The sequence below is a fragment of the Nanorana parkeri genome, unplaced genomic scaffold, assembly GCF_000935625.1.
Source record: "Nanorana parkeri isolate BGI_ZX_2015 unplaced genomic scaffold, ASM93562v1 scaffold1330, whole genome shotgun sequence".
Taxonomy (NCBI): Eukaryota; Metazoa; Chordata; class Amphibia; order Anura; family Dicroglossidae; genus Nanorana; species Nanorana parkeri.
In genome coordinates, this window is record NW_017307598.1 from 389,846 (window position 1) to 403,463 (window position 13,618).

The 13,618-nt window shown below is 47.8% G+C and overlaps 1 protein-coding gene across 1 annotated transcript in view; it reads right to left on the reverse strand.

Moving 5' to 3' along the window:
• Positions 1-13,618, reverse strand: part of COLGALT1 (collagen beta(1-O)galactosyltransferase 1) — a 35,016-nt gene that overhangs the window by 8,630 nt on the left and 12,768 nt on the right. The window contains exons 5-8 of the mRNA XM_018569405.1: positions 12,181-12,385; positions 11,381-11,500; positions 9,042-9,118; positions 8,131-8,237 (exon numbers count right to left, since the gene is read on the reverse strand). Of these exons, the coding sequence (XP_018424907.1) occupies positions 8,131-8,237; positions 9,042-9,118; positions 11,381-11,500; positions 12,181-12,385 (509 nt within the window). The remainder of the gene's footprint in view (positions 1-8,130; positions 8,238-9,041; positions 9,119-11,380; positions 11,501-12,180; positions 12,386-13,618) is intronic.

Sequence of the window (13,618 nt, forward strand, 5' to 3'; positions counted from 1 at the left end):
CCCCCCCCCCCCCCCCCGAGGATGAGGAGCAGATGGAGATCTGGAAGACGCCACACTTGGAAGAGCTCGACAGCTGGACTTAAGTGGAGCAAGATTACCCAGCTGCAGCCCGTCGCTGGGAAGATGGAAGGAAACAAACATGAGCGCGGCTGCAGAAAGTCTGTGGTGAGGACAGAGATTCCTGGACGGAGTCCAGAACAACTTGTGCTGGGGGGGAACGCTGAGGAGAAGCCACAAGAACAGGAAGACTAGAGTGTAAGCTCTCACAAGCAGGGCCCTCCCAACCCTATTGTTCTGAAACTGTGTTGTACTGTAAATTGTATTGTAACTGTACTGTCTACACTATTTTGTAAAGCGCTGAGCAAATTGTTGGCACTATATAAATCCTGTATAATAATAATAATAATAATAATAATACAAAAGAGGGAAAGCAGGAACCTTCCGGCCTCTGTCCTTCCTAGGAGAGGAGACTCAGAACTATAGTCACCCAATCCCATCACTAGACGACACGTCATCAATGTCGTGTAGAATTCAGGGCCAGTCATTGGATCCAAGGAGTCGGGTCTGCAGGCACTTCATTAGAGTATTATTAATAATGATGATAATATTGAGGATTTTATAGCATCAATAGTTTGTGCATTGCTTTATATTATAGAGGAAAACAGTACAGTTACAATACAAGAGGGTTAGGATGGTCAAAACGGTCTATAGGAAGGGCAAGCGATACACAAGTGAACTGTGCTGGAGCGGGATGAGGGAGAAAGTAAAAGTTGAGTTGTTGGGTACAGTCTGGATAGGCTTCCCTGAAGAGATTCATTTTCAGGGATCACCTAAAGTTGGTCAGAGTAGGAGATAGGTGGACGGATTGGGGTAGAGCGTTCCAGGGGATGGGGAGAGATTCTTGAGAAGACCTGGAGGGGAGCATGGAAGGAGTTGACGGGAGAGGAGGAGGTGTTGGGAGGAGTGCAGGGGACGGGTTACCTGTCGTCCCTTAGTTCCCCTGGTGTTTTGCTTTGCTCCCTGGGTGTGCTTGCCTGTTTCTTCTTGCATGTGGTGTTGTTTAGATGTAGTTGGTTGCTAAGACTTGTTTCTGTTTGTATTATTCTGGTTGGCATATTAAAACTGTATATCATATATTCTGCCTTGTCCTGTGTGGTCACGTGTTTGGTCTGCCTGTGTTGGTACCTGCGCAGGTGTGGGGGGTCCCCTGTGCCGGTATCCCTGACAGGAGGGATTGGCAGGGGATGGAAGCCAGGGTTGGGATGGGCAGAGAGGGGTGGTGGACACTGAGTGGTTGGGTAAGGTGGACGAGTCTGGCAGTGGACGAGTCTGGCAGCAGGGAGGTAAGGGTCGATCATAGGTTTTAGGGATGATTAAAGTATTAGGGTCAGTTTAAGTTAATGAGACCATAATGATTGGGTCTTGATTCATTTTTAATTCAATTTATACCCGTTTAAAATTCCTGCTGCCACCTGAAGCTTCTCATACAAGTTTTTGACTGCAGGCCAAATTGAGTTGACGTGTGAATAAGACAGAGAAGCTCGCAGCAAAAACATGGAATGCTTACAGCACAGAAAATGGTCTCTACATATTTCAAGTTTCCTGTGAAAGCCAAAATCTCACAAAAGTAAAAAAACCTTAATAGAGACTTCCCGAGAACTATTTTCAGAGTCATTGCACAATCATGCCACGTCATCTGAATGGTGTAACACACACATACGTGAAGTGTGTGTCCTGTCAAAGCTGTACAAGAACCACCAAATGAATAGAAGTTTGTTCTCCGGAAGGAATTCTGGTTATTACCTCATTCAAAGATAACGTTTCAGGCCAAGAAAGGAAGGCTCCTTGCTGCTTCCACCTCCGAGACCTCACTGCGGAAAAATCCCCTGACCCCGTCCTACTTCAATTACTATTTCCACTTGGCTTCAGGCCTAGAAGGGTAAGCGGGCCCTCAGCTGAACTTCTCCTTCATTGCGTGGCCTGCTGGTTGAATGGGACTACAGTCTGCACTGCCAGCACCTGGCTCAATTCACAGCTCTGTTCTTTGTCCGCAGGTAGCACAGGCTTCATGCAAGCAAATATAAAATCTATACATCTCAATGGAACCCACACACACGTGTACTTACGTGGCAGCACACGCACCAAGGACAGTACTACGGGTCTGGAAAAAACCTAAAGTCAGAGCACTGCTATCGTGTCAGACATGATATATGGAACATGCTTTGGCCCAATGCAAAATTCTACTGAAGAGGAAACCAATAAAGGTTGCAATTTTAAAAAGAAACTTTAAAAGGATATGTAAACCCCCAACAAGGGCTGATCATGCCAAACCCAACGAGATGGTAACTTGACTGTGCGGACATATCCAAAAGTTTTGGCCAGAGTAGAGTGAGAACCTCTGCCAGGTTTTTAAAGAATAGATTTTACACGGAAGAGCGCATAGGCGAGAGGTGGGCTCCTCCCATCGAAGAGTATATCGAAATATCTGAGGTGAAGACATTACAAATAACAAGAGAAGGTAAGGTGCACTGGGAGGATGGCTGGTAAGAGTTAGGGAATAGGCATTCACAATCCTGTAGGTGAAGAGGAAGGCACTGCTACCACTACCACGCTTAGGAAGGGACCAGAGAGGACAGTACGGGGGAGCGAGAAGGAAAGAAAAAGGAGAGGGGGTGCAGCCAGGCGAGCCTTATGCCAGACGAAGCCTTCTGGTTCTAATGGGTCACGTCGGAGAAAGGATTGGAATTGAGAAAAGATCCTCCATTGTTGTGCATCTCAAATCATTTATTCTTGGATATGTGGGGTCATACAAGACCTCAAGTGCCTGGAGATCAATGCTCTTCCGGGAGAAAGAAGAAAAGACATTTCTTGGCTCACTTCCTGCCCTACAGAAACCTCGGTGATGGGAAACTACCATATAGGGAGTCTGGAAAGCACCCAAAAGGGGCGAAAGCCTTCTATGGGAGCAAGTAGGGGCCAGAAAAAAAAAGGAGAGGGGGTGTAAGGTTGGAGAGAAGAGGGAAATGAGGAGGAAAGGAGAGGAGGGTGTCCAGCCAGGTGAATCCCAAAGTATCAGAGTGAGATTTCTGGCTCTGAGTCAAGACAAAGGAAGGATTGAAGCCAAGAAGTAGAAAATGTATTCCATACTCTCCATGTTGCAACAACATTCTGATAACCGTTGTGTAGGTGGGCGGCAAGTTCCTCCATTGTTGTTTCATTCAATGACTCGATCTGCGCTATGTGGGGCTGTAGAAGACCTCCAGTGTCTGGGGAATCAATGCTTTTCCTGTAGAGAGAAGTGTTAAAGACCTTTCTGCGCTAGCACAGGAGAGCCTGGAAAAATCTCTGCCAGGTCTTTGTTGTTGTGCGTCACCACTGGTGAGATTTAACCACTTCCTGCCCTACACAAAACTCAGTGGTGGGAATTTTTTTCATCATAATGGAATCTGGACAGCACCCAAAGGCACAAGGTCTTCTTAGGGAGAAGGTAGGGACCAGAAAAACAGGAAGTGGGGGTGTAAGGTTGGAGAGAAGAGGAGGGGGGGGGTCCAGCTGGGCGAGTCCCATAACATCCGAATGAGCTCTCTGGCTCTAATGGGTCAAAGGAAGGATTGAAGCCGAGAAGAATTAGAAAATCCATTCCATACTCTCCATGTTGCAGCAAACTTCTGATAACGGTTGTGTAGGTGGGCTGACTCCTGCACTACGAGGAGCCGTAGACATTCAGTGCCCGGGGGATCAATGCTCTTCCCGCAGGAAGGAGAAAGCGAAAGACCCTGCACTACCACAGGAGAGCCTGGGAAAATGTCCGCAAGGTCTTTATTGTGCGTCTCCACTGGTGAGATTTAACCACTTCCTGCCCTACACAAAACTCAGTGGTGGAATTTTTTATTTTTTTTTATCACAATGGAATCTGGACAGCACCCAAAGGCTGAAGGTTTTCTTTAGGAGAAGGTAGGGACCAGAAAAGCAGGAAGGGGGAGTGTAAGGTTGGAGAGAAGAGGAGAGGATGGGGGTCCAGCTGGGCGATTCCCATAACATCCGAATGAGCTCTCTGGCTTTAATGGGTCAAAGAAAGGATTGAAGCCTAGAAACTCCATTCCATACTCTCCATGTTGCAGCAAACTTCTGATAATAGTTGTGTAGGTGGGCTGACTCATTCTGCACTACGAGGAGACGTAGAAGACATTCAGTGCCTGGGGGATCAATGCTCTTCTCGCAGAAAGAAGAAAGCGGAAGACTCAGCACTACCACAGGAGAGCCCGGGAAAATGTCTGCCAGGTCCTTATTGTTGTGCGTCTCCATTGGAGAAATTTCACCTCACTTCCTTTTTTATCACAGTAGTGTCTAGAAAGCACCCAGTGCCCGAAGGTTTCAGCCAGAAAATGTCCAATGTCTAGTCCAGCGGGGTCCGGAGGCAACACTCCAAAAGCCAGGCTGAGGACAGCCGATCTGGAAAGCTGCATATCAGGGAGGCCAGCTCTACCAGCGAAGTACAAAAAAAAGCTTTGCCGAAGAAGACTTCCATCAAAGTAGGACACTAGCAATAAATTGAGGCATGCTGGTAGTAGGCCGGGTTATCCTGGGCTGGCCTACAGAAGGTTTACCAGTGTCCAGTCCTCCTATAGGTGGCAATATAACCCGAAGGTGAAAGACTTCCTGTGCCCTTCAATGGACTAGAATGAAAAAAAAAAAATGTTTCGCCCGTGCTTCCACTATAATGAAGACAGGCGAGGTCATCAGTCATTCCAGACATGATCTTCGACACAAAAAGGAAGCCAAACGTTTTACTGAGCTCAATAGGAGACATAAATCGAGGATCAGCCTGAAATATCCAAAATATTATTCCAAAAATAAAAGGTCAAGACGCGGCTCCAAGAACGGGCAGGTACAGTTAAGCTTTTCTGTCCCTTTCCTGAATCCCAGAGAAGAGCCGCTCCAGCTGTGAGGACGCAGAGTACAATGGTCTGTACACACGTCACATATATGAACCAGAGACTCGGCTTCCTAAAGCTACCGTGCAGAATCTAACACAACTGATACCATTCATAGATAAAATGTTCTATTTGCTCGATTTCGAGGACCTGTCTACCCTGAACCCCCGCACAATTTGCTCACCATGGCTGCCCTGTATCGTTCAGGGAGCTTTCAGCCAAGGTAGTCTAGTGTGCCGCCACCTTTGCCACATTCCAGCAGCCTTGGGAAGGTCACTTCTGGTCCCGGCAAACTGCTTATAAAAAGGCATAGTCGCCCTTTTTGCAAAAATTTACCTTCATTAACCACTTGATGACCGCTGTGTTAAACCCCCTTCCTGCCAAGGTCATATTCAGCGCGGCGGTATTCGTGACTGACATTTATTCCTATTTCTAAACACACTCCATCACAATAGCAATATTGTAAATGATTCTTTGACATTTATTCCGTCATGCAACGCTGTACTGAATTTTTGGGACACAGAGCTTTCTTTTGGTGGTATTTAAATCACCACTGGGGAAGGGGGGGTATTTTTTACTATATAATGAAAAAAGGACCGAAAATTTTGAAGAAAAAAAAAACCTGTTTTCCCTACTTTATGTTATAAAACATTTATTAATTACCCAGTTTTTTGGTAAAATATAAAAGACGGGGTCACGTCGGGTAAAAAAAGACACCAAATACGTTAAGCCTTAAAAATTGCGCGCGCCCACAAAATTGCAAAAAACTACCATGCCTAAAATTGGCCATAGGCGACGCTTTGAAAGCCTTTACCGCTCATCAGTTTAGTGTTATCAGTGATTGACGGGCCTAAAATTATTGCTCTCATTGCGACGTTCACGGCGTTTTGTAACATGTGTGGCGTAAATCGTCGTTTGTGCAGGTCCTCTTTATGGAGACACCAGGAGTCCCCCATGACCCCTAATGTCACCCAAAGAAGCACAGATCTGCCTCACCAGCTTCTTCTCTAGCTCTCAGCAAGGGAAATTACAGCGAGAGAGAGAGCGAGAGCAGAGGGGTGCTAGTAAGGTGCCGAGGGCGGCCGAAGCTTGGCTTGCCTAGGGCAGCCAAATACATAAATACACCACTGGGCAAGGGGTTAATACAATAATATAAAAAAAAGTGCATTTATTAGATTTTTTGCATTGGAGCTTGCAGAGCACTGCGACCACAATTGGGCATCGCAGGTGGTGCTCCGCCTCCTGCATTGTACCCACACCCTCATGTCTGTACAGAAGTACAGACCTTCGGTTATGGAACTACGGGAGGAAATTTTGTACTACAAGTGCGGAGACATCACCGCACTAGTCCGGTGCAATCTGCGAGTCCCTGTGCTGCGGAAGCAGATTGGACTTGGGTCATCCATGCACAGGGTCTGTAAATGAGAAGTCTACAACCATGCAAGCAAAGCCATGCTAGATTGAAACAAGACCACATCTCTGCAGGGAGAAGACCCTCACAATTCAGGTACATGGAGGATGGTCTAAGGGTGGGGGTGGGGGGAATGAGACCATAGGCCCTAACTATGGTACGAGAGGCGGCGTATGCATTTAAGCAAATCAGCCAATTGGAGGAAGGGTGAAAAGACAACCAACCCAACTGAGCCTCCTGTGTCTAGAAACAGATCTTCCAACAGCCTTATCTAAAATCGGCAATCCAGAGACTGGGGGGGACATCACCATACCCAGCAAACCCACTGGGATGGACCAAAGACTAGGACGCAGGGGCTCTGATCCCATCATGACCCAATGATCAGACATCTTAAATGAACATGCTGCATTTATTTAGTCTACACTTCCTTCTATAAAGTGAACCTCTCGTGATAAGATTTATAGCAGCGACCACTGGCGACTTATTTTACGAACCGCAAGTTTCTGGAAAATCACCGTCTCTAGTGGAAAAGAGGAAACTGCTGCAGGAGGTATGACGTACAGGCCCCTAGAGGTGCACATACCTGCAACGGCCTACCAAACTCTCCCATCTCTACTGTATATGTGCTGCACAAAGGCGTGATGTAGACGAGGGGCCTTTAAAATCTATGCACCAAGGTCGAGGTGATCGGAGAACTCTCCAGGAACTGACAGCTGAGAACCCAAAAGAGCTCAGAGCCAAGGAGGTGTGACCACATTTTTTGATGTGTAGAATAAAGGTGGCGTAATGGCAATGTAAATCCTTTATAGACTGTACAGCCGAGCCGGCACATTCATTTCATGTTTTAATCCTTTGACTGCCGTGACGTGTAGGATACGTCCTCGGCAAAAGGATATTTTATTTGGAAAAGAGGGTCCCATGACCACCATTTTGGATGTGTTGAAGTGGTCCGGTGTCTTTTACAGCAACCCGAATCCTTTACAGACTATAAAGCAGAGCCGGCACATTCATTTTATAACCAAAACGCTTTGACTGTCATGACATGTAGGATACGTCCTCAGTAGCGATGTCCCGATACCATTTTTTCAAGACCAATTACAAGTACTGTTCCTCAGGTACAGTAGAGGAATATTGATTATACAGCAATGGAGAATGGCAACCGGCTATAGAGGGCTGTGTTTGGGTCTCGCCGGGGCTGTATAGGTAGGTGCCAGGCTCCAGGGCGGGTGCGGGGCTGTCCAATGCTGTGCCAGTCTCTACAGGCGCTAGGAAGGAGGAGGAGGAGGAGATGTGGGGCCAGACCGGCACGGTCAAAGACAGCTGCCATGAGGTCCCTAGCAAGAGCGGGACCTCAGGCAGCCGCTCTTGTTTAAACATTTAGAGGGCCAGTATCGGCCTTTAGTATCGGGGGCATTTTCACGAGTGCAAGTACTCATGAAAATCCCCCGTATCAGGATTGGGACATCCCTGGTCCTCAGCAAAGGGTAAAGATATTTTTTTCAGAAATGAAGGTCCCATAACCATTAGATGGAGCAAGTATTGGTCTGGGAAGGAGGTCTGTGCTCACCCCCCCTCCCCCCCCCATATAGCAGGCTGACTGGGCGTCAGGACCAGACCAAAAGAAAGCTGAAATGACTTCTATACCAAGCAGGGACCATCACTGGCCAATCCCCACCAGATGCGCCACAGCCAATAGCTGATCCCTGAACCCTCCTCACTTCATTTTCCTTCAGCTGAAGTCACTCAATATTCTCTACAACATTCATCTCAAGTCTGAGAACTCACTTGCCATCCACGGCATCTGAAAGCTTGTAGTCAATCTGTAGCTCGTACAGCGCCCTCTTCATGCGATCGTGCCGATCCTTCCGATGCTTCAAATTAATGAGGAAGATCTGAGAAGAGAGAAGGAAAGGTCAGGATCTAACAAACAAGAACTCCGGTCTTAGAAACATGTCTAGTTTATTTAGGGGTATAAACCCTCCCATTAGAGATTGGGAGGGCAAGAAATATGCACATTAGCCAATAGGCTAGGCTTTGGAAGAATGTCTCCTCGCATTGGTGGTTACTAGGAGGAAGAGTGTCCCCTTGCATTGGTGGCTACTGGGAGGAAGAACGTCCCCTTACATAGGTGGCTACTAGGAGGAAGAACGTCCCCTTACATAGGTGGCTACTAGGAGGAAGAACGTCCCCTTACATAGGTGGCTACTAGGAGGAAGAACATTCCCCTTACATAGGTGGCTACTAGGAGGAAGAACATTCCCCTTACATCAGTGGCTAATACATCGGTGGTCACTGGGAAAAATTTAATCAGCTAAAACTATAATTTGTTTCAGTTAAGAGAAAATAGCAGAGGGTCCACTGGTCTTGGGCCACTGGCTATGCTTGGTAAATTTGGGCCTCTATGCAGACAGGAAGTCAATCCATCACAGATTATTGTTCAAGGAAACCCAAACAGTCTCTGGTTGGGAAATGCTGGCTGATAGTCAGCATTCTAAACCAAGCAACCAGCGTTTTGAAGAGCGGGTCAGTGGAGGTTTTCCGGAAATTTCTCTTTGGAAAGGTTTACTGCAAGAATAAGATCACCTACAGGTACAATGCATGTGTGGTAGTAGCTGCAGAGCTGAGCCAATCTCCTTCTTTGCCTTGCACAAACACGGACAACACAAGCAGCCAATGAATCCGCAGCCAGTACTTACCTCATCCAATGTCATCTTATCCTGTACTTTTGGGGGAAGGGAAAGGAAAGTCGATGGCTCAACAGGCGGACCCTTCACTGCAGACAGAAGAGAAGACCGTTAGTAGAAGGACCAGAAGGACATACAATGGTCTTATTATGACATCAGTAATGACCTGGACAAGAGTCACATGACCTACAGAATGCAATTAGGCAAGGAGGGTGAATATTGGGGTAAAGGAATATAGTAAAGACTGCTGATTGGACAAACAATGAGCAGTAACGGGTCATCAGCTCTGCTCACTCTCCTCCCATCAGCATGCAGAAACATCTAGTTGCTGCCCCTGCACCTCCCAGTCTGAGTGCGCCTGTGCAGGGGTTGCCGAAGGCTTACATCAAGACAGGTTCAGGTTCTAGTTGCATGCAAAAATACTAGGGCTGCAGAAATGAACGATTCTTTTCTCGATCATTAAACTTTTTGATCGATTAAAATTCTTTTGATCGCTAATGAAAATACTCCTCTCCGCCGCCTTCCGGGAGTCCCGTCGAAGATCCGGTGACGTCACGGACAACGACGTCACCGGACTCCTCCCCCCTTCCCTTCGTTAGCCCACGGAGCCACTTGGGGATAGCGACGTCACCAGACTCCTCCCCTTCCCTTCGTTAGCCCACGGAGCCACTTGGGGACATCGACGTCACCAGACTCCTCCCCCCTTCCCCAAGTGGCTCCGTGGGCTAGCGAAGGGAAGGGGGGGGAGCAGTCCGGTGACGACGATGTCCGTGACGTCACCGGACTCCTCCCCCCTTCCCTTCGTTAGCTGACAGAGCCACTTGGGCCGGTGAGTTTGCCCAAGAAACTTGTTCCGCACGAGCGCCAGCCAAGGCATTGGCCTATACACATACAGCACAGCAATAAAGTAATAAAATGAAGTAGGATCACACTAATCCAGCACGTTATTATTCTGAGTTGCCCCACTCAAGCGGCGGCCATATTGAGTGGGGCACGTGAGATTAATAACGTGCTGGATGAGTGTGATCCTAGTTCATTTGATTACTTTATTGCTGTGCTGTATGTGTGTAGGCCAATGTAGTTGGATCTGTATGTGCGTTGTAATTAAAATCGAAAATAAATCGATTAAACTTTTTTTCGATTAATCGAACACGACATTTTTAAATCAGTAACAGCCCTAAAAAATACATTTGATTATGTGTAAGGGAATACATAAATACAATAAGTTTTGCCATTATATCTGCCTGGAGTTCAACCGTTGACATATCAGCCGCACATAAGAGTGCATTGCTTTCGGGCTATCAAATACAATGAGAGAAGGGGCAGTGCAGCACAACTATTGTGCAGCTCCGCAAAAGCAAAAGGCAGAGAATGGGATAAGTAATAATCAAGAAATGTAAATAAAAAAAATTGAATGTTTCCTTTAAAACCAGATGTGTCCTTTAAGAATACACTCGGGATGATTTATAAAAGCCGTGGGAAGGAAAAGCTTCTCATAGCAGCCAGGCCCGTCCTTCCCCCCTCTTAGTTGCATCCTCACAATGCTAACAAAGTGGACTCCTCAGATGTCTGTAATAGGACCGGCTTCTCCAGTTGCCAGAAGATCTTCCGGCTGACCCCCCGGGTTTGTCCTGATAGTTCTGAGACTCGATCCGACAGCTGCCAGTATTAATGGCAGTTTCTGGAATGATCCGTGGCTTGTTTTTTTTAAAGTGAAACCACTTCGGTGTTCTGCTGTGAGCCTTTCATCCCGGGCACAGGAGGGGGGCCGATAACATGGTTACTTTAGGTAGACCCTCCATGCTTCGCACTGCAAATTAAATGGAATCCAGAACAGAAGCATGGAAGAGCCTACAGGCCTATTGTACCTAATGGTTAACCCAGCAAAGTGCCATCAGAATGGTAATACAGGCACCCGGCACCGCCCATGTGTGTCCATTGATGTCTGCCAAAGCACCCTAGCAGCCTCCAAACAAGGGGCTCCCTACTATGCAGACAGTTCTAGGAAGATGGAACTTGTCCCTGTCCCTTCCCTCATGCCTGGTCTATCAAAAGGGATGGAAGGCCAATGTGGCGTTGGAGGCAGAAGGGGAATTAGGTACAGGCATATTAAAGTGCCCAGGAGGGCAATGGAGGACAGGTGTTGGTAGCAGCACCATTGAGTGCTTGAATTACTTGAGAAGCTTGTACACAGGAATACTATAGCGCCCCTTCACATTCTAACGTTCATTAGAAGACTTCTATTTACAGTATTCAACACCACGACCACCAGTTCTATCATATCCGGTCAACGGAAGACCTGAATGTGTTCCTGCTCAGACCTTCCTCATAGTACCCGGCTGGGAACTCACCCATGACCTCCAGTTTGGTGTGCAGGAAGTTGTCGGCTTCATCGATCAGAGTGCTGTGCGATCGCAGAGGGACTGGGAGGTTCCCATAAACCTCTTTATTGCAGATGAACATCTGAACATCTGGAGGAGACACAGAAAGCATCTTATAGGCAGCAAGTCATCAGAAACTGGTCCAAGCGAGATCCCCGGAGGGACTGATATCAAACAAGACCTACTGCCCTGCAATACGTCTACCCCAGGGTGCCAATGCTGCAGTTATGTTAATGGATCAGTACACTAATCTTTTTTACCCCCACCCCTGACCTCACAGATCCCCACCCTCCTCAAAGCCCCTGGGGATTGGGATACTTCCTACACCGCAAGACCTCTCTCTTGACCGCGCCTACGCAATAGAAAGCAAAAATCCTCTATGGGAAATCTAATGCACAGGCGTGGCCAACAGAGAGAACAAGAACATGTGGAGTGGGATGTCAACATTATTAGGTCAGGGGAAGGAAAAGTGCACCTTGTTTTGGTTCCAATGTGGAATTGTCTAAGAGTGAATTCACCCTCTTTGGAGAGGTTTTCTCCCACTTCCTGTTGAGTCTCTGGGACAGGAAGTGAAAGGAATCTTCCCAATCGGAGCAAAACTAAATAAAATTGGCCTCCAACTGGCTTAAAAGGCCCGCATTCTAGACCATTTCAAACTAGAAGAATAGATTATGGTGGAGTTGCCCTCAAGCTGCCAACCCTTCCCCCTTCCACCATTCTTCATATTTCACAGGTTCATTGGTCACCACTTCCCCGGTCATGTGACTCACCAGCTTGCCGGCAGGAGTAGGCAAACACTATGATGTCATCATACGCCCATGTGTAGTCCTGGTGGGGTGGGTAGAAGTCCAGGTGTCGGCTGGCCTCCCTCCGCAGGTCAATAAGGAAGGTGGAGTGAACCATGGGGACAGCGAAGCAGCCGCGGCGTTCTCTCCGTCGGATCGGCATGTACGCCGGGGTGCGCCTATAATATCCCTAAATTCAGACAAAGAGAATTAAAAATATGATCACAAGGGCCCATCGGGTTCATTTCCACCCCATTCCTACTTACTGCACCCCGAGCTCGGTAAAAACCCCGGTGGCTGTAAACGGCAAAACCTTAAAAGGCGCAGTCTTCCCTTTGGACCACGTTTCATGTTATATTTAGGGTAAAAGGTGAAACATGGTCACATTTCCCATCCCCAAAACTCAACCCCCTCCCTACCTAAATCATTAAGGTGCTTCTAATGGGCAAGGATCCGGTTTTCTTCTAAAGTTAATGCGGCTGTGCGTAGCTCTGCCCACACGTGTCATCTAGGCCAGAGATTGTTTACAACAGGGGCGGACAAATCAATATGGAATCCGGGAGACAGCCTGCCCCAATCCGGGAGACAGCCTGCCCCAATCCGGGAGACAGCCTGCCCCAATCCGGGAGACAGCCTGCCCCAATCCGGGAGACAGCCTGCCCCAATCCGGGAGACAGCCTGCCCCAATCCGGGAGCATGCTCCATTGACAACTGGAGAAAACCACAAAAGTTAGGCGCCAATTGTAATTGCTAAAGGAGCATTGGCGACCCGGCTCCTGGGATCTGGCCAGCCCTGGTTTACAAACTCCTACAAGTCCATCTTCCACCGCACCAGTAGAAAGTGTACCTGTGATCCCTCACCAATGTAGTTCAGGGGCATGTCCTCTAGCCATGTCTGTGCCTCCATACAGAAGGGTTTGCAAGAGCCTGAGCACTGCACCCGTGACGCACTAATTGCGGTTGCAATGCTCTGCAGGCCTGAATACCAAAATTGAACAAATGCACATTTCATCAATGGGGGGAGCACATGGTCATTTTTTTAAAAGGTGGCCTGTGCCTTTAATACCGACTATGTCTATGGAGGAATGGGATGATGTCTGTGGTCAGTTTTGACCGCAGTTAACAGGTTGATTCCATTGTAGGTTATCCCCCAGCGTATTAATTCCAGTCCGATTGCAGAAAATGGGGCATATGGTGACCCCCTAACTGCATACAATGTACTCAACCCCGGGCTAAATGTACAAAATAAAACCCCCGCCCGGCAATGCATGTCCCGGGCGTCGGGCGATAGGATTTCCACACCCCTGCGTCTTAGGCCGGGCTCCAGAGACTGATGCTCCATCACGTGTGATCAGGATGGAAACAGATGTCACATATGTGACATGTTGTCTGCAAGGGTGGATGGGAGATGTAGTACAGGCAC